Below are 19,646 nucleotides of genomic sequence, written 5' to 3'. Positions count from 1 at the left end.
TACTACTATCAGCGACTGAATAAGAAAAGATTGAGTTTAAAAACTACAATGTTTCAAAGTTAAATAGCTGATTGAAACAGGCATATTACCACCTGAGATATTTTAAGAGGATTGTAACTTGTGACCTGAAGGTAACAAAAAGATCTCTGTAACCAGATGAAAAACCCACAAGCTATATTAAAATAAACACAAATCTCTGATCTAAAGGGCACTCACTCTGAAGCAGGCACATTAAACATCTGTTCTACTTTATGATGCTTCAAACTTGTGACCAAAGATGAAACTCATTCAGCAAGTGCATTAACCACCAGTGTTAACTTATTATATTATACATTGAAACTTGCTGGTTGTTCATTTTGACTCTTGCATGCCCCCACTTCCTTCACATAAAAATTGGGAAGCTTCTAAAAAATAAAAACAACATTTCAGTTACAGGTTTGGAGGCAGTACATGGCTGACCTGGGATTCTGCTACTAATAGTCCCAATCCTCTCAGCAGAACTGGGAGGATTAGGACCTAGATAACCAGGATCAGGAGTACAAGCAGGGCAAACACCTGGAGGAGAAAGAGCATGAGGATCGAAGGGATCAGGGCCAGGAGTACAAAAAACAAGAAGACCAAAAGCATTAGGACCAGACGGACAAGGAACAAAAGGACCAATACCTTGAGGACCAGAACAAGAACAGCCAGAAGGACCAGGTAGACAAGGACAATGAACGCCAGCCTCAGGAGGGAGTCCTCAGAAGGATTAGTACTAGATACCAGGATAAGATAGAGGCATAGGAACAAGATCTCACCTAGGAGATCCAGGAATAGAATCAAACCAAGGTAACCAAGAATAGGGTCAGAAACTGTTAGCGGTCCATGACCAAGTTGACCTAGACTAAAAGAAGCAGGACCAGAAGAAACACGCCAAAAAGGAGGTGCCTATGTCGTCCAATGAGTCATGGGCCAAGAGAACCAGGATAAGGAGTGACAAATAGGCATGGGCTGGGAGAACAGGGACCAAAAGATGAGGGTGAGCCTAAAGATGGGGTCCAGGAGGACCAAGAGCCCTGACCCAGAAAGACAAAGACCAGGAGCACAAGGAGCAGGACTAAAGGGAACAAGGATAAGCACCTTAAATCGAAGGGGTCAATGATCAGAAAGAATAGGACAGCAAAATTAGTAGGAATAGGACCAAGAAGACCAGAAGGGCCCGGACTGGTTCAGTAGCAGGACAATGAGGTGGACCCTAAACAAGAGGAGGAAAATGCAGCAAATGAGGAGGAAGGGCAGCACCAGCAAGAGGAGAGCCAGAAGGGAAAACAAGAATGAGACGAAGGACAATAGTATGTAGATTAGGAGGATGAGAAGGAAAAGTTGAATCAAGAGGAGGAGGGGGATCAAAAGAAGGCGAAGAAGACGTAGCTGAAGAGTAGGGCAAGGAGGAGACAGGCTTGGAGTACAACCAGGAATTTGATGGAGTGTGTGAGGATAGGACCAGGAGGAGGAGGGGATGGATCAGGAGAAGGACCAGAGAGTAATGAGGAGGATGAGAAGACACAGGACAGTAAGGAACAAATCAGAAGGATCAGGGCAGGACCTGACAGATGACCAGTACCACCTCCCTCAGCCAGAGCCCACCCGCCAACACAACGGACCCCAACGAAGCAGCCCGCAACTTCACATAGTGGCTGACCGCCTGCGCCGACGACCTCGCGCCACTAAAGAACCCTCCCAGCAGACCCAGAAGCAAGAAGGCATCCTGGTTCACCGACGACCTCAAGGACTCCAAGAAGACCTGCCGCACCCTCGAGAAAGCCTGGCTCCTCGACCGGACCACCGACAACATGACCGCCCTCAAACACGCTACCCGCAAGCACCACCAGCTCATCCGCACCACCAAGAAGAAATCCCTGAAGGAACGACTGGACAACAACGCCCACGACAGCAACGAGCCCTTCACTATCGTCAAGGAGTTCTCCAACCCCAGCACCGGCACCAACGACATCACTCCGTCACAAGACCTCTGCGACTCCCTCGCCTCGTTCTTCCACCGCAAGATCGCCGACATCCACAACAGCTTCGGCGCCCCACCCACGCACCCAACCGTCGATGCCCCCCACTGCCACCCTTCGCACCTGGACCACGGTGACCACCGAAGACACAGCCCGCACGATGAACACCATCCACTCCGGATCACCGACCGACCCCTGCCCACACCACGTCTTCAACAAGGCCGACTCCACCATCGCACCCCAACTCCGGAACATCATCAACGCCTCCTTCAACACCGCCACCTTCCCGGAGAGCTGGAAGCACGCCGAGATCAGCGCCCTCCTGAAGAAACCTACAGCGGACCCCACCGATCTCAAAAACCTCCGCCCCATCTCGCTCCTCCCTTTTCCTGCTAAAGTCATTGAGAAGATCGTCAACAGACAGCTGACCGCCTTCCTCGAGACGAACGGATCCCTCGACCCCTCGCAGTCCGGCTTCAGAGCCAACCACAGCACCGAGACCGCCCTCATCGCAGCCACCGACGACATCCGGACCCTGCTCGACAAGGGGGAAACAGTGGCCCTCATCCTCCTGGACCTCTCCGCTGCGTTCGACACGTTCTGCCACCGCACCCTAGTCCAGCGCCTCAGCAACATCCGTATCCAAGAGAAGGCACTGGAGTGGATCATCTCGTTCCTCGCCGGAAGAACACAAAGAGTCCGCCTCCCCCCGTTTCGCTCCGAGGCCACCGAAGTCATCTGCGGCGTCCCGCAAGGATCTTCACTCAGCCCCACCCTCTTCAACATCTACATGAAACCTCTCGCAGCCATCGCACGCCAGCACAACCTCAACATCATCTCTTACGCCGACGACACCCAGCTGATCCTCTCCCTCACCAGAGACCCCGACACCGCCAGAACCTGCCTACATGAAGGGATGAAAGACGTCGCCGAGTGGATGAAGGACAGCCGCCTGAAACTGAACTCGGACAAGACGGAAGTCCTCATCCTGGGATCTTCGCCCTCCGCCTGGGATGACTCCTGGTGGCCCCCAGCCCTGGGCACCGCACCCAAGCCAACCGACCACGCACGCAACCTGGGCTTCATCCTGGACCCCTCCCTCTCGATGACCAGACAAGTCAACGCCGTCTCCTCATCGTGCTTCAACACCCTGCGTATGCTTCGCAAGATCTTCCGCTGGATCCCGACCGAGACCAGGAAGACTGTCACCCAGGCACTCGTCACCAGCCGACTGGACTACGGAAATGCCCTCTACGCCGGAACCACAGCCAAGCTACAGAAAAGACTCCAGCGCATCCAGAACGCCTCCGCCCGACTCATCCTGGATGTCCCCCGACGCAGCCACATCTCCAGCCACCTGAGGAACCTGCACTGGCTCCCCGTCGACAAGAGGATCACGTTCCGTCTCCTCACCCACGCACACAAGTCTCTCCACGACCTGGGCCCCAAGTACCTCAACGACCGCCTGACCTTCTACACGCCCACCCGCCAGCTACGGTCCACCAGCCTCGCCCTTGCAGCCGTACCCCGCATCCGAAGAGCCACCGCCGGAGGAAGATCCTTCTCTTACCTGGCTGCCAAGACTTGGAAATCCCTCCCCATCCACCTTCGGCTGACCCAGGACCATCTCGCCTTCAGGAAACAACTCTAGACCTGGCTGTTCGAGCAGTAGCATACCCCTCCCCCTAAGCGCCTTGAGACCCTCCCGGTGAGTAGTGCGCTATACAAATGGCATGATTGATTGATTGATAGAAGGAGGACCAGGAGGCTGAGGAGTAAGACAAGAACCAGAAGAAGGAGTAACTGCAGGCAGACCAGGATGATGATGAGCAGGACATAGAGCAAGACAAGGAAGACTAGGAGGATGAGCAAGACCAGAAGGCAGGCTGAGGAGTAAGACCAGGATCAAGTGAAGGAGGACCAAGAGGAGAAGGAGTAGAAGGAAGATGAGAAAGTCAGGAGGAGGAGGAAGAGGAGAAAAAATAGGAGGGTGATGATCATGAGGAGGTGGAAGAGAGAAGGATCACAAGTGGGAGGAGAACAAGAACTTGTTAAGAACCAGGATCTGGAAATACCTCCAGTTTCGCCACGCCCTCTACCGTAGTCTAGTGGGCCTGGAGTCACTGGTGGAATTCAGTCCGGTAGAAGCCAAAGTATTTATGGGAGATCTCCAGGACTACAAGATATCTAAGATTTATCAGTCCCTAGTGACACACAGCTCCCCTACATTGCAACAACTCAGAGAGGCTTGGGAGGGGGATGTTGGCTCACTGGATGAGGAAGACTGGACGGAGGCTCTTGCCTCCACCGCGGGGGGGGCGGCCATAGCGGTACGCCTACGTCTTATCCAATTCAAATATCTCCACCGGGTCTACTTCTTAAGGGTCCGGCTGTGAAGGGTAGGTATGGTGGCTTCCCCAGTATGCCTTAGATGTGAGCAAGAGGAAGGGACCCCGATGCATACAGTCTGGCATTGCCCTTCATTGACACGGTTCTTGAGAGGGGTGATGTCCTGCCTTTCAGAGGTGCTGGGCTGGGATCTGCCCCAGTCACCAAAGTTAGTGTTCCTACATGTCATGGACGGGATTGGGGGCAACATTGCAAAATGCCATATTATGTTTTTGGGATTCACATTGGTAAAGAGAGAAATCACCAAGGCGTGGAAGGCGCTGGCGCCACTCTTGGTGACCGTGTATAAGAGGGGCCTGGGCTTTTGTGTGGGCTCAGAGCTCCCTATCTTCACAGCAAGAGGGTGCCCACAGAAACACTTTAAGATATTGAAGCGGTGGGCAGATTACTGGGGCTGTTGCTGGAGCCGGTTGCTGAGGGGGGGTCCCCTTAATCCAGATTGATATTGCTCCGTTGGTGCCAGGGGTATGGGACTTGTATATATGAGGGAGTGGGTGCAGATGGTGTGGGGCAGTGTCGACTTCCAATTGGGGTTAGGCAGTTGTAAGTGCGGCTGAGGGTGGGGGGGGCAATATGTTTTTCTTTTCTTTTCTTCTTGCTCTTTAAAAAAAGGTATTTTTCATCTGTATCGCATTTCTACATCCTTGCTCCATTTTTCTTTCTAAAAAGTCAAAGTCATGATGTTGTATATTGATTGTGCAGATGCCTCTGGGTTACAGAGCCCTGCTATATACATGTCACTTGATAAATAAAGCCTGTTAAAAAAAAGAAACAAAGGATATGGAGCAGAGAAAGAAAAAGTAATATGAGAAGGGATTAAGAGTTGCACCAGAAACAGGCAGAAGATGAGCAGGAATATTACCAAAACAAGGAGGTGGAGGACCTAGAAGCTCACACAGAGTATGAGAAGTAGGACCTGGAGGGATCTAGGGGACCAAGAGAACCTGGACCAGTTGAACCAGTGTTGGCCTTCACCCTTTCTGCAGGGTCTCACCCAAATGTTTGCCTGCCTCCTCCCATTTTTGATGAATTCGTTTTTGTTGGCTTTGGGACTGTGGGCACTTTACCACTGTTAGCCAGTGCATGTGCCCGCTACTTAAAACATGGTAACATTGGCTTGGCACATTTAATTTATATATAAGTCCTTAGTAAGGTGCACTACATGTGCCCAGGGCCTGTAAATTAAATGCTACTAGTGGGCGTGCAGCAACTGATTGTGCCACCCACATCAGTAGCCCTTCAGAACATGTTTCAGGATTGCCATTGCAGAGCCTGTGTGTGCAATTTTAAACTGCCATTTCTACCTGAGGAATTAACCCTCTTTCCAGGCCCAACCCTTCCTTTTTAATACGTATAAGTCACCCTCGGGTAGGCTCTACACAGCCCCAAGGGCAGAGTGCATTGGATTTAAGAAGTAGGGCATGTACTTTTACGTGTTTTGGTTATGAAAAACTAGTAACATACTACTGCAAGGCCTATCTGTCCTGTGGGTAAATATTGAGATTACCTTATTACATTTTATAAATTAAATTTCCAATTGGGAGAAGATAGATATTTCGAGTTTGGTGTTCTGGACTCACAATTAAGAACCACAACTTACGGTAAGGTTGGATTTTAAGTTGTAAGTTTAAAAATGCCACTTTTAAAAAGTTGCAATTTTCTTGCTTTAACCATTCTGTGCCTCTGCCTGTCTTTGAATACACGCCTGGATCGGGTGACAGCTGGGCTTTGTGCATTCCCCCTAGACAGTCCCACACAAAGGAAGTTGAGGTGTGCCTGATGGGTCATTAACATCCTGATGGGTCTTCTAGGGCAGGAAGGGAGGGAGGAGTTGATACTTGCACCTGAAAGAAGGACTGTGCCTCTTGCCACATAAAGACCTGCATACACCATAGTACTGAGTCTGGAGCCAGGGCAGGAAGGGCAGGGATCTTGTGTACTTCAAGGGGCTCTCTTTGAAGTCCCCCACTTCATCAGCACAACTTGGTATAAGTACTGGCCCCCTGACACCACCAACTAAGTAAACTTTGGACCTGAAGACACTCTGCCAGGAAGTAGGACTGCTATCCTGCTGAAAGGACTGGCACTCTGCTGGAGTCTGGATTTGCTGGACTCCTGTTCTGCTATACCTGCCCTGCAGTCCCTTGCGTTGTGGTGAGGACTGGACCTGAATCTCTACATTCCCAGAACCAAGTGGCCCCATGGGCTTGCTGGCTTGCCTACTATTCTGAAGTCTCAGGGACATCAAAGACTTCCTTGAACCCTGTTACAGCCTCTGGACTCTGCTAACTGTGAGTCATACCCTGTCAAGTCATGCCAATCCAGTCCTGGGCCCTTGGAAGCAGGTTTTTCTACTGTTTCTGCAAGAATACACGCATTGTCTGCTTTGCTCTGGACTGAATAGGCGCATTCGCCTTCAACTGCAACACATCGCCAATTCAAGGACTTCGCAGCGCCAACAGCGCAGCTCGTGACGACACAGTGCTTTCATCTCCAGGGGGGCTAGACTACAAGAACCAGGCCCATGAAGAAATAGGACCTGATTCACATAAGTAAACTTATACCTTTGTGTACGTTTATGACTGTTTGCTATTCACAAAGGTATTTTACGAGTAGTATCTTTGCAGCTGTGGAGTCTCCCCATATTCAAAGATGTGGCAGTTCTACCGTTTTATAAGCGAAGACTCCTCAATCATAAGGATACTACTTGTAAAATACCTTTGTGAATCGCAAACAATTGTAACAGTTTACAAAAGTGTAAGTTTACTTTGTGAATCAGTACCAGAGTCTGTGGGGATGAGGTCCAGGAGCTGGAGAAGCAGGACAAATAGACGCAGCAACAGAAACAAGATCATGAACTGGAGGAGGACCAAGACCAAAAGGACCAGAACTAAGAAGACAGGACAACACCTGGACCTGCAGGGTAAGGAGAAGCAGAGGAGCCAATTCAGGACTAAGAAGAGCAAGATCAGGAGAATAAGGAATAGGACCAGTGCCCACAAGATGGCAATGAGTAGGAAGTGGCCAAGGACCGCCAAGAGGAGGTGAAGGAGGAGAAACTGGAGAAGGACAGGGCCAGGAGGAAGAAAAAGGCAAGGAGGATAAAAGAAGAAGGATGGTCATGATATTGAGGGAGAGGAGAAAGACCAGGAGGGTGAGGAGAGCCAGATGGAAAACGGTGAGGGGGGAACAAAATAAACTAGAGAAGGAAAAGGACCAAAAAACAGGAGCAGTAAAACAAGGAGGCGAAGGATGCCAATGTGATTCTAAGACACATTTATAAAGCCATATATCTTACAGCCAACTCTTTGTTACTTTTCTGAGGTCACTGCTCCTTTAGAGACCCCTCATCTTTTTCAATCCACTTAAAGCTGTGCCTACCCCCCTTAGCTTTCGATAAGAGAAGTCTATGTTTGGCCAATTAAGTTAACCATAACAGCTTTACTGTCACATTTTTCCTTATTGGCTATTTCTCAGTCACAAATAATTCATAGGTTGACTGTCAAAGTTCTTTATTTTGGTTCCCAGGTTAAAAACCATAAACGTTCACACATAAAAATATAAAAACTTTCGGTAAAAATGCAATACATATACAACAGTACAGTTCACCCATCTAATAAGTAACATTTAAAACATTTAATTCCTGTACAAAGTTCCTACAATGTTTACTTATTAAAATACCCCTTCATTAAAATTTGGCTACAGACAGACAGACCTTAGAGGAGTGTATTTACTGCAGAAAAGCTAGTGCTGTTCTGCACTGCCTACATTTTAATTCCCGCAGTAAAAGTTTTGAAATTTGTAACCGTGGTAATTCATAACATTTACAAAACAAAGTAAGATGCAAAGGTCATTGTTGTGAAATACCATCACACAGACCGTTAGTTAATTTGGCCGCCTAATCATTTACATGAGGGAAAGAGACATAACAATGGATAATATTCAATCTAAAACGAGTTAGCACAAATATGTATTGGGGCTGTGAACTTGTTCTAAATATGGTTGAATATCATCCATTGCATTCATCACATTATATTTGTACGACGCTCATCTTAATACATTCTTTTAGCCACCTATCCTCAGCAAACGTATTCACCGCTTGTTGTTTGATGTCAGCCTTAGAAATATCAACCAGGGAGGCTGGATCATCAATGAGGGCCGGCCTACCTATGGTGACAAAAAAATCTTTTATATATTTAATCCATGGTATTTTAAGGGCATGGTCCTGGGATAAACAATCTTCAATTATCCGCCTGTTTATCTGTGCCTCAGACTAAGGCGAGATCTTGTGCCACAATAATATGGGGCTGCTTCTATTGCGATCTTCTACAAATGGGAGTCCCAACTCTTTATGGCATAAATAAGTAAAAATACCATTTGGGACTACAAGATAGTCCCTTATACATACATTTACTACAAATTGTAGCTTCTCCAAGTTATCATAGCCCCATACACCAGCCCTGTATTGCTCCATAGAGACACATTTAGCTTTGTAAATAGTCCCCCAACCTAATCGCAAATCTGTTCAGCCCAGCAATATATTAATTAATCTTCATTGCCCTATCTGTAACGAGCTATTTCTATGAGCCTTGAGCATCAAATAGTAAACCCAAATAGGAAAATGTAGGAGAGAGCATTAGCTTAGTATCACCTATTCTAAGTTGAGTACCTTTGCCAGCCTTACTGGCGCATTTCATAATGTAGCTTTTAGACATATTAACTCTTAAATTTAGCCAAGCCATGTAGTCCACAAAATGGTTAATCAATTTCTGTAACCCAATAGGATACTTGCCAGAAGTACTGAGTCATCCTCATATTATAAGATGGATTTCGCTTTTTGACAAAACTGTGGAACATCAAGTCCTTTCTCTGCCAAAAACCTGTTAAGTTTGTTAATGTACAGGGTAAATCAAAGGAGGCCAAAACACAGTCCTGTCTGACCCCGTTTACTATCAAATTCATCCAAACCTAATTCTGGTCTTTACGTCCGCATTGATGTACCTAATAAAATTGCGAAAGATAGAGGTCTCAGTTATTAGATTCCATAATTTAACATGATTAACACAATCAAAGGCAGTGGAAAGGTCCATAAATGCCAAATAAATAGGACCTCTCCTTGCTAAAACATATTTACCAATCAGTAAATCTGAATTTAAGGACTGCTCAACCGTACCTACCCTCTTTCTAAACCCATATTGGTTCATTGACATCATAGGCTTTGCCTCAGCCCAATCCTCCAGCCATTCAAGAATTATTCTCCCTGGGACATTGAGTTCAACAGAGAGATTGGACGCTAACATATTGGGTCTCCCCTATCCCCCTATTTATAGATTGCAATGATCAAGAAGGTAGACCAGGATTCAAGAGGGTCTATTCTGCAAATCGCTATAAAGACATTTGCAAGTAGTGGCCCCACAATTCCATACTACTTTTAATGGGATCAGCTGGCAGCCCGTCTGGTCCTAGGGCCTTTCCACTATGTGAACCATCAATAGCTTCAATTACCTCTTCTAAAGTAAAAACAAACGATGTGGATCCTTTCCCAAGTTCAGAGTGTCCTACCTAACCTCTAATTCCGTCATTGCTGTCAGATAAATCCTTGTTATAAACACTAGAGAAATGTGCCACCCACTTCTCTTGAGGAAGCACAACTACACTACTATTGACGGAGTATCCTCATTTAAAAACAAGCATTGGCATAGCCAATAGGCCTTGCTTTTGGGACCTTGTAAGTATTTAGTTATGCAGCACAATATCCTTGGTGCAACAACATTGGAGTGGTAGTGCGCTATACAAGTGCCATTTCACATCACATCACACATGGCTAAACACTTATAAGGTCCCAAAGGCGAGAACTATTCGCTATTCCAATGCTTGTCCTCAATAGACTTTGATCTAAAGTGAGAGAAAAAAACCAACACACAAGGGGCAAAGAATGAGCGAATGAGCGAGAGAAATACGGAAAAACAATGATAAAGGGCACACAACAAACACGCAGACACACATCCGCACATCACACATACATGCACACAACACACACAACTTTAAACAAAGCACATTGCTCAGTCTGCATGTGTATGAATGATGACACAAGTTCGCGTCAATATCTGAGGCTGGCAGAGCAGACAGCAGCGCAGCAGACAGCAGTATAAACTGCCAACTCAAGGGTAGTTACGAGGCCGCAGGAGAGTTGTGCTGAAGAAAAAAACCAGAATCAAGGCGGGCGCCATCTTTATTAAAGAAAACATGCTGCGCTCCTTCTTTATTGGCTGGGCGATAAGATGGGAGTCCGGCAGCAGAGCTGTTAAGAGCTGTGCTTTAAAAAAAACAGACACGCTGCACACACTGTGTTAATTAAAGAAAAGACGCTGCACACTTCATGAAGGGGCAGGAGCTGGGCGAGAGAGCCTCACTCCGAAGCAAAAGTAGAAGTGAAAGCAGCAACTCCCGAGGTGCCCTGCCCAGGAAGGAGGAGCTGTCGCCACTTAAGCTGCGGGACAAGGGTAGTGTAAAGTAAACACCCGCGCTTCTCTGAACTGTGTGTTGTATTCCCTGCTTCATTCCTGCCACACTTACCCATGGAAATTTATAAAGACCAACATATTGAAGTGAGTGGCAACTGCTCTCAAAACTTACACTCTGGTTACATACTATCAGAAATTATCTCCCCTTTTGGAAGTTCATAGGTTTTAAAAGACTCAACTGTAACAAGTCCAAGCACCCGAAGGATTGGAGAAGAGGTCATGCATGATCTTATCTCCCAGTAACGTCGTGTCACTGGTAGCAATCTCCGATAGCGTTTACTAAAGTCGTCATGTTCATGCTTTTTAATCTGCGTATTAGTAAGCAATTTTGCTCTCAAACGATGTCATACCTGGTCCGATGCCAGACAGGTCGAAGAAGTGCAGTGAAAAGCTGGGAGCTGGCACTTGTGAACATTAAAACTGCTTCATGGCAGACCCTCCAAAATGGTGTCCGCAGCGGTGTGCGGTAAGGAATCCAGAGCTGGTCCCAGTTTAAGGAAAAGCCACACGCTGGCGAGCAGAGCGGCAGATAAAGCAGGCCACATCGGGGTGATTCATCTGCTTTAGAACAAAAAACCGAGTTTTGGCGAAACGCGATGCTACTTAGTGAGCTGCTAAAGATGGAAAGAAGGCAAACAAATACGGGCGAGAAACCGGCTGGGTACCGAGCTGCGGCAGCGCAGAGCATTGGGAGACGTGAGCATTATCTCGCCTCTGCTCATCGAGAGCCCCTGTAGTGACACGGAATTGCTCCGCTGTTGAGGAACCACACAGGAGAGCTGGCCCATGCATAGCGCAGACTGTAGCAAAAGAGGGATGTGAGTGGCGGCTCTTATGGTGGGATAGTTGGGAGTCGGCCTCTCAAGCAATAAAACCAGTGTAGTATTTGGACGTCGCAGGGGCCCCAAAATGTACAGCAAGCATAGACAGCAATGTGTGTTAGGAGCATCTGGGGTGAGGTAAGCGTTGGAAGGATTTGAGAATGACGCCATGACAAAAGATTCAAGAGATAAAGCGATCCCGGTGAGGTGTAACGCACAATGGGTGACCGTGTTTGTTTGGACACCAGACCTGGCCTCAGACCCTGTAGTTTACTCACTGTGAGCAGGCTTCGTTTAAAGTGCAATTGAAAACAAGCATTGTGCTGCGCTTCACTCCAACTAAAAAAAAAAACATATGCTTGGGAAAGTGAAAGTGATCACGGCGAGGAGGGAGTGGGAGAAGGGAGGGGTTAGGGGAGGAGATTCACGAACACGCTGTAAGGCTTAATGAGCCATTAGAGAACGCCAGATGGCAGCAGTGAACGTCGCGCGCTTGTGCGCGTAATAGCAAGCTGGTGAATGGCAAAAGCCTGTGGGTAGCACTTTTAAAACCCCCAGTTACTAAATGTCTTGCCAGAGCAGCGCATGCGCTGGCTCAGGTGAGCCCTAAAAAGGGACTATTGACAATTTGCCAAAATGCGCAACTATTTTTACATCTGCTTGCATCTGCTTCACATATGCTTGCATTAATTAGTGCTGCCCAGGACTCAGCTTTAATTTCCTTCTTCCTATTTGCCAGTGCTGTCTCGTAAGCCCTCCTGCAGGTCATTACTTCATCACTATCTCTAGGTAATCTGTTAGCTGCCTCTTTCAAATTTCTTAATGCTTTGGTGTAATCTGAGTCTTCCTAATTTACATGTCAGACTGTCTTCAACGGAACTAGCTAGCTCTAAAAAATGAATTCTTAATGTCCTTATTCTCAGTATTATCTCTAAACATTTGTTCATTTGGACATAGTTTTCACTAAATTGGAAAGAAATTCCTCTGGCAGCGCATTACTGCATTTGAGCCTGAAGCCATTAAGTGAGCCCACATCTATATCATTAATGCAAATTACAATGTTAAATTTTAACTTTTAACTTTAACTAGGCACAAAATATCCTTGCTTAGGGTGTTTTGGTCACTAACGCCATTTATAGAAGTTCTAAAATTCGTAATTGAGGAGCTGATAGCGCGAGATACTAAAATAAAATCAATAATCGAGCTGCAATCGCTACCCATATATGTACACTCAAAAGGGACCTGTGGATCTGAGGCCTCATTGGCAAAAACCATATCAAGATCAAAAAGTGCATTAGTTAGTTTGTCACCATACCCATTATGACAAAAATGGGACCTGCCCTGATTATCTACATATTCACATATTTTCCTTGACGGGCAAGGACAAATATGTGTTAAAATCCACCCCCCAAACCACAAAATAATCACAATCTTTCTTCCAACGAAGCGATTGCTATTCATCCACAAGAGAATCAATGACATAAGCTTTCTCTGGTGTAAAGATATTATTGTAATAGTTATGAATATAAAGATTAACAGAGATAGGGATTTTAAGACCGGTGATCTAAAAATAGGGTGAATCCAGCTCTGTATAAAAAACTCTACCTGATTGTAGTAATATAAATGAATCTAATGTAATGGGGGTAAATGCTGGCGGCTGGAAGGCACAGTGTATAATCATCACAAGAACATTCACTCCCTGCAGGGCCCGGGTGGTTCAAACCCAGAACGTGAGGATGGCAGAGCTGGAGCCTTCATCTACTTCACAGAAAGACTCAACGGCTTCAAACCTGCGGGCTGTGGATCAACAGGCAGAAGAACACAGGTACTGATTCTGACCTTTGTCTTCAATCTGGTTCACTGACAGAATATTGATGTAAAAAATATAGAAGCACAAAATAACGATGAAAAAATATAGAATGCAAAAATATTGACTCCCTATACTTAAACAGGTAAGTACAAAACTATTGAGAGAGAAAATATCAATGTTAAAAATGATGGGGCCCATTAGGATGGTGGGCGGATTGCCCCCGCCAGGCTAGCGGTAGCCACCGCCAGACTGGCGGGGGCAATCCGCCCGCACCTAAATTCCCCCCGCCATATTAGGATGGCGGGGGGGGGGGGGGGGGGCGGACCGCGGCAGACGGAAAGACCGTCCACCGCTTTTCCGCCCGGTCGCCTTGCGGCCGGGGCGGAAAAGGTTTAATAGACACCGCCAGCTATTAGCATAGCCCAAAACAGATGCCTTTCGGAAAGGCATGCGGTCTTCACTTCGGGGCCCCCTGCGGGCCCCCACAGTGAAGGAAAAGTGGGGGGTGCACACGGGGGGTACATTTGCATTAACAAAGCGACAGGCACCGCGCGGTGCCTGTCGCTTTGTTAATGCAAATGCATATGTGCAATATTAGCATTGTGGAGGGCGGTGCTGAGAGCACCGCCCGCCACAATGCTAAACATGCAGGATGTGCCCGCCACTGTGGCAGGCGCATCTTAATCCCCCCAGCGGGACCCCGCACTTATGGTGGGCAGTCCCAAACACCGATAGGATGGCGGGCGGGTAGTTCTAATGACCCCCATAGTTGTACAAAATATCGATGTATATATATATATATATATATATATATATATATATATATATATATATATATATATATATATATATATATATATATATATTCCAAAACTGCAGACTTCCAATTTTGTGAAGAACCCAACGGAAACCTTCTTATTGGCAAAATTTATTAAATGGCAGCATGCTGACAGCAAAACTTCGGAGAGGCACAACAAATCCGCCAAAGTCAGAGCCAGACGCGTTTCAGGACGGGTGTCCTTTCTTCAGTGGCTTCTTTGGAGGCAAAAGGGAAAAGCGTTTTCTGGCACACTTTCTAGTGACCCCCATAGTTGTACAAAATATCGATGTATATATATATATATATATATATATATATATATATATATTTATTTATATATATATATATATATTTCCCTTTTTCCCGTTGTGGTATTTTACTGCATTAATACTTCCTGGTTTTGTATATATGATGTCTACATCGTTGTGTACCTTTGCGACCTGTTTCTTTAGGCGCATTGGCTTTTATCTTGTACATAATGAATCCATTTGCTCCTATCGCGTCATGTGACCAAGCTCCGTTCGCGGAGCGAAACGCGTCAGGGAGAGCACTTGCTCAATTATTTGCAATACATTTTCTGCACTGCTACACTCCATAGTGTTTGGCGTCTCTTACTTGATTTGGAAGTGAGAGAAGTTGTTGTAAAGGAGAAGGAGGTCCGTGCCCGACTTTTTGACCGCAGTCATTGGCGGTCGGGTTTTCTTTGATTCCATTGCCGGGATTTGGTTTGCACCCGGTCTTCACGGACCCGCCCAGCCTGAGAGGCACAGCGTTTCCTGCAGCCAGCAACGCCTTGGACTTTTGCTTCGGCTTTAGTTTTGGCGCTCTACACTTAAACTCGGATGAGTTTTCTTCAGCTGTGCCCCCCCGCATTTTGAAATATTACTCGTTTGCATCGGCAGCGGTGTCTGCTCCAACCCGGCGAGGTACTTCGGAATCGTTGAGGTCGGCTGACCTCCGTCCACCTCTGAGGCGAAGTCGGGTAAGACGCGCTGTGCGTATGTTCGAGTGTGCATAACAGAACTTTTCATAGCGGGGTTTGGGATTTCTCACATTTTTGAACGTTGATACAACGAACCGCTTAGTTAGCAGACGGCACTACAAAGCTGTACATTAATTTTTGACAATGATCTCCAGCGACGCGCTCAGGAGTAGGGAATCAGCGGCGGAAGCCCTCTATGAGAACCTACCTGAAATCACTGCCACAATAGCCCAGGACAATAGCACCACGCCAAGCAATAGTAATGCGAGGGACTTGCTAAGAACATTAGAAAAACTACTTCGCAGTGAACTTTCCAAATGGTGGGAAAAGAAATCTTTAGAAAAATATCTTGATGCCAACCGTGTCCACGAGGGTTGAGGGTTTTGATTGTTCCCACCTATGAAAACCCCGACCCCAAGATGCTACAGGAATGGGCAGAGAATAACTTACAATCATCCAAGAACATGCTTCATATTCTAATTAAATATGCTCAATCAGACAGGGATGCACTACTGGTTGAAATTGACCGTGTCAATGGACTTTTAGAAGCGACTGGAGAGACCGATTTAATCAATAAGGGTCGCAAAGACATAGACCAGAGACTGGCAAAATTGGAAAAAACCATTCAGGAACGGAAAATACAAAAATTTGCACGCGATAAAAATGACTACGCTACTGGGCGCATCTTTACATTCGCCAGAAAATACGACACATATAAACGAAAAGCAATGTCAGTACAAAATAAGACTGGCGCAACATCTGACCAAATAACAAGCAGTAGCTCCGCTCCTTTGAATGTGGACAATCTATCTGTATCATCATATAGCAGCTCTGAAGGCAGTCTAATTTCAACCGCAATGGGCTCCACTGATCTTACAAGCTTCACTTTGGTGGATGAACTAAATTTTGTCAACGAGGACCGGAGATATGCTCTGCGCTCACGGAATATTCCTCAACCAGCAGGCAAACCAGCAGCCAAAAGCGCCGATCTAGAAGGCGCAATACCAAAGCGAGGTGGAGGGAGAGGCAACACACGAATGAATTGGAAAAAATAACTATGACACAGGAAAATACAGTAATCAATTTGACTGATCTAGTACTTTCAAAGGCAGAGGAGCAACTTCTATCTCTGGGTCTGTCTTACTGTCCTCCTAACAACTTCTCTTACACTCAGGCACGGATCGATGTCTTCAAATTTATCAGGAAGATTAAACTTATGAAATATTTTATGATTCATCCTGAAATTAAAGACAAAAATATCAATTCCACTGATGAAACATCGATTAAACAGCCTTTAAGTGTTAGCAACCTTGCGGGTCTACAAACTTTAATTTCTTTGGCCTGTGAAGACAGCTCTCAAGACACCCCTACAGTCAGTCAAATTATTCCTGTAAACAAATCACCATCTACTCCATTTCGTGGTAAATCCACTTTCTTACCCCTTATGCCTAAAGACGCCTTGGACATATTCAGTGACAGAGTAATCACTGAATTAAAAGCATTGAACCGAACCATTCTTGGAAAAGGAAAAAAAGAAACAGACTTCAACAATTTGAAGTATAACGCATTGATCAAGAAAATTCAAGGAAATACAAATGTGATAGTGAAGAGCGCAGATAAGGGTGGGAACACCGTATTGTGGGCTAAACCTGACTATCTTCAGGAGGCAATACGCCAATTGGATGACCCTCTGTGTTACACCAAATCTAATAAGTTTGTGATGTTGAAAACTTATGACAGCACCAGAAAAAAGATCAATCAATGGCAAAGACTTGGTCTTCTCACAAAGGAGGAAGCCAAATTTCTTCAAGTACCACATCCCATCACTCCTCTTTTCTATCTTTTGCCCAAAATTCACAAATGTATTTCCCCGGTTCCAGGTCGTCCTATTATTTCTGCACAAGGGAGTATGAATGAGAATATTTCCAAATATGTCGACTTTTTTCTCCAAACACATATGATTTCACTTCCCTCCTATTTGAAAGACACCACTGATTTTTTAGTTAAAATTGGTGAGGTCACTTGGTGTACTGACTTTTGTTTTCTGGTTATGGACATAGAATCACTTTACACAAGTATTAATCATGTTCAAGGTTTGGAAGCAACAAAACATTTTTGGGATACCAGGGAGGCCACTTTCAGGGAACACAATTCAATGTTGTTGGAAATGATTCGCATTTGTTTGTTCAACAATTATTTTCGGGGGGAGGAGCTACGCTACGATCCAAGATGGCTGCTTAAGCTCCCGGCTCCGTCGACCTCTGCCGGCAGCTCGCATATCCTGTCATTTATCCTTTACCTACGCCGGACTCCCGTGTGTATGAAGCTCGCCTGATACCGGTGGTGCAATCCCGGACTCCCTAACATACTGGGTGGTGGAGTTATGTCGTGTTCCATTTTCGGCCTACTCCAGGGCTGAAGCCGGGAACTCGATTTCTAGCCCATCCGGGCTGGAATTGATCAACAGCGGCTGTGGAACCAGTGTTTCGTCCGGTCTTCCGTACTCGGATCTTTTTCTGCATCTCCGATCTGCAATCCAGTTACCAGCTGGCACTGAGGACTCGGTCTCGTGACACAGGGTGTGCATCGGAGCCCCCGCGGTCGGCGAAGGTGCCGTGATCACCAGCTGAGGGAGCGCCTGCTGTTGCCATCGGCTTCGTGTGTGCCTGGAGCCTCGGAAGTGAGTCTGGGGCTCGAGTCCTGCTTCGTCTCTTTGGGGGGGGGAGATGGAGAGGACAGATGGCGCACCATCGTTGAGGTCAGTGATGGCCGCCATTGGGGCGCTCCACTCGCAATTCACAGTCACGTATGACCGAATGTCAGAAACGCTGGGAAATATCTGCTTGCGGCCGGACGCAGATGCTGCGACACGAGATCAGCATTATGTGGTTCCAGTGGAAGATTTGGCCTACTGTTCTGAGGTTCCCGCGCGGCAGCCTGACTCAGCTCACGTCGATGATTTTGGCCTCGTGAATATTGTACCTAAGACCGTAGTTAGCTTTCCCGATATGACTCCTGCTTGGCGAAACATCGCTGCCGAAGGTTTTGATCGCCAAGATCAGCTCTTTAGTGACCGTCGGAGAGGTCTGCTTATCTCCTTCGTTTTTCCTCGTTGGTCCTGTGGATGCCGCCATCTTGTATCCTGTCCTCGGTCCGGTTCTGCTGCTTCGAACTGCTATGGACTTTTCGATTACCACATGGTTACTGTGGCTTGGGTGGCATGGGTTTTCATAAAGAACCGCACTGGTCAGGGCTGACTTCATCTTTTATCCTGCCTTAGATCCGATGCCACTGCTTTGCACTATCTGGGACGCTTCGCTTTCTGCGAGATTGCTGGCTTTGGCGACGTGGATTATCGTGAAGAACCGAACTGTTATGGTTGTCTTTGACTTTTGGGGTTAGCTACGCTTGGTGATCTATGCCGGGATTGTACTGTGTATCTCACTGGGAGTCGGGTGGGGTTTTGGTTGAGGTCCTCCCCATATTGGTGCTTAATACTTGCTTTTAATACTGGACAATATGTTTTGGGGAGGTCGCTAATGGCGGGGGGTATAGGTGGCCGGGAGTATGTTTGTTCTTCTCCTCCTCCGCTTTCTTTCTTTCCCTTCTTTGGGGTGTTCCGGGGCGACAGGCACGCTGTTAGTGGGGTAGGCCATAGCCATTACAGGGGTGCAGGGTGGCGGGTGTTGGGGGGGTTTGTTATTTTAGTTTGTTTTGTTCTATGGTCCCCTTTCTTTCTTTCCTCTTTCGTTGGGTAGGGTTTTTCCTCCCTTATAGTAGGGTTGGCTGTCTCTCCTTATCTTTTTTCTTCTCTGTTTGGCGTCTATACTTGCCTATACCTTACTGTCTCCGGAGGGTGGGTTTTCGGGAGGGTGTGCTCGCTAATCGCTTTCTATTACATTGTCTTTTATTCCTCGTCAGCCTCGGCGGGCATAGTGTGCCCAAGGTTCATATTGCTCATCACCTGGTTTTGTTTGCACTGCGGGGTACCTTCCCCCCATCTCTTCTTAACTTCATGCCATGGTGTGACGACACCGATGGTACAGCCACTCCTGCTTCTTTATAACTTTAAAATTAAACCTTTGATATCCTTCTGCGTTGAGGCATATACAATCGCATGCTGTATCTGTATTGTCGATATCATTTGGTCGTATACACGTGCATGACTCCTGATCTGATTCCTGTGTTTGCGGCCGGCCTCTGTGGTTGTAGGCCTGCGCTTGTCATACTTTGATTAACTCAATAAAGGTTTAAAAAAAAAAAAAAATTATTTTCAATTT

General features: G+C 46.6%; 1 protein-coding gene across 3 annotated transcripts in view; it reads left to right on the top strand.

Moving 5' to 3' along the window:
• LOC144755675 (X-linked retinitis pigmentosa GTPase regulator-interacting protein 1-like) overlaps window positions 1-19,646 on the top strand; it is a 434,709-nt gene that overhangs the window by 152,467 nt on the left and 262,596 nt on the right. For all 3 annotated transcript variants that reach the window (XM_078644845.1, XM_078644846.1, XM_078644848.1), the window contains one exon: window positions 13,460-13,579. In XM_078644845.1, coding sequence (XP_078500971.1) covers window positions 13,460-13,579 — 120 coding nt within the window. The remainder of the gene's footprint in view (window positions 1-13,459; window positions 13,580-19,646) is intronic.

Source organism: Lissotriton helveticus, chromosome 5_1, assembly GCF_964261635.1.
Source record: "Lissotriton helveticus chromosome 5_1, aLisHel1.1, whole genome shotgun sequence".
NCBI lineage: Eukaryota > Metazoa > Chordata > Amphibia > Caudata > Salamandridae > Lissotriton > Lissotriton helveticus.
The sequence above is the reverse complement of the archived record's forward strand: the minus strand, read 5'-3'. Positions and strand labels throughout refer to the sequence as shown.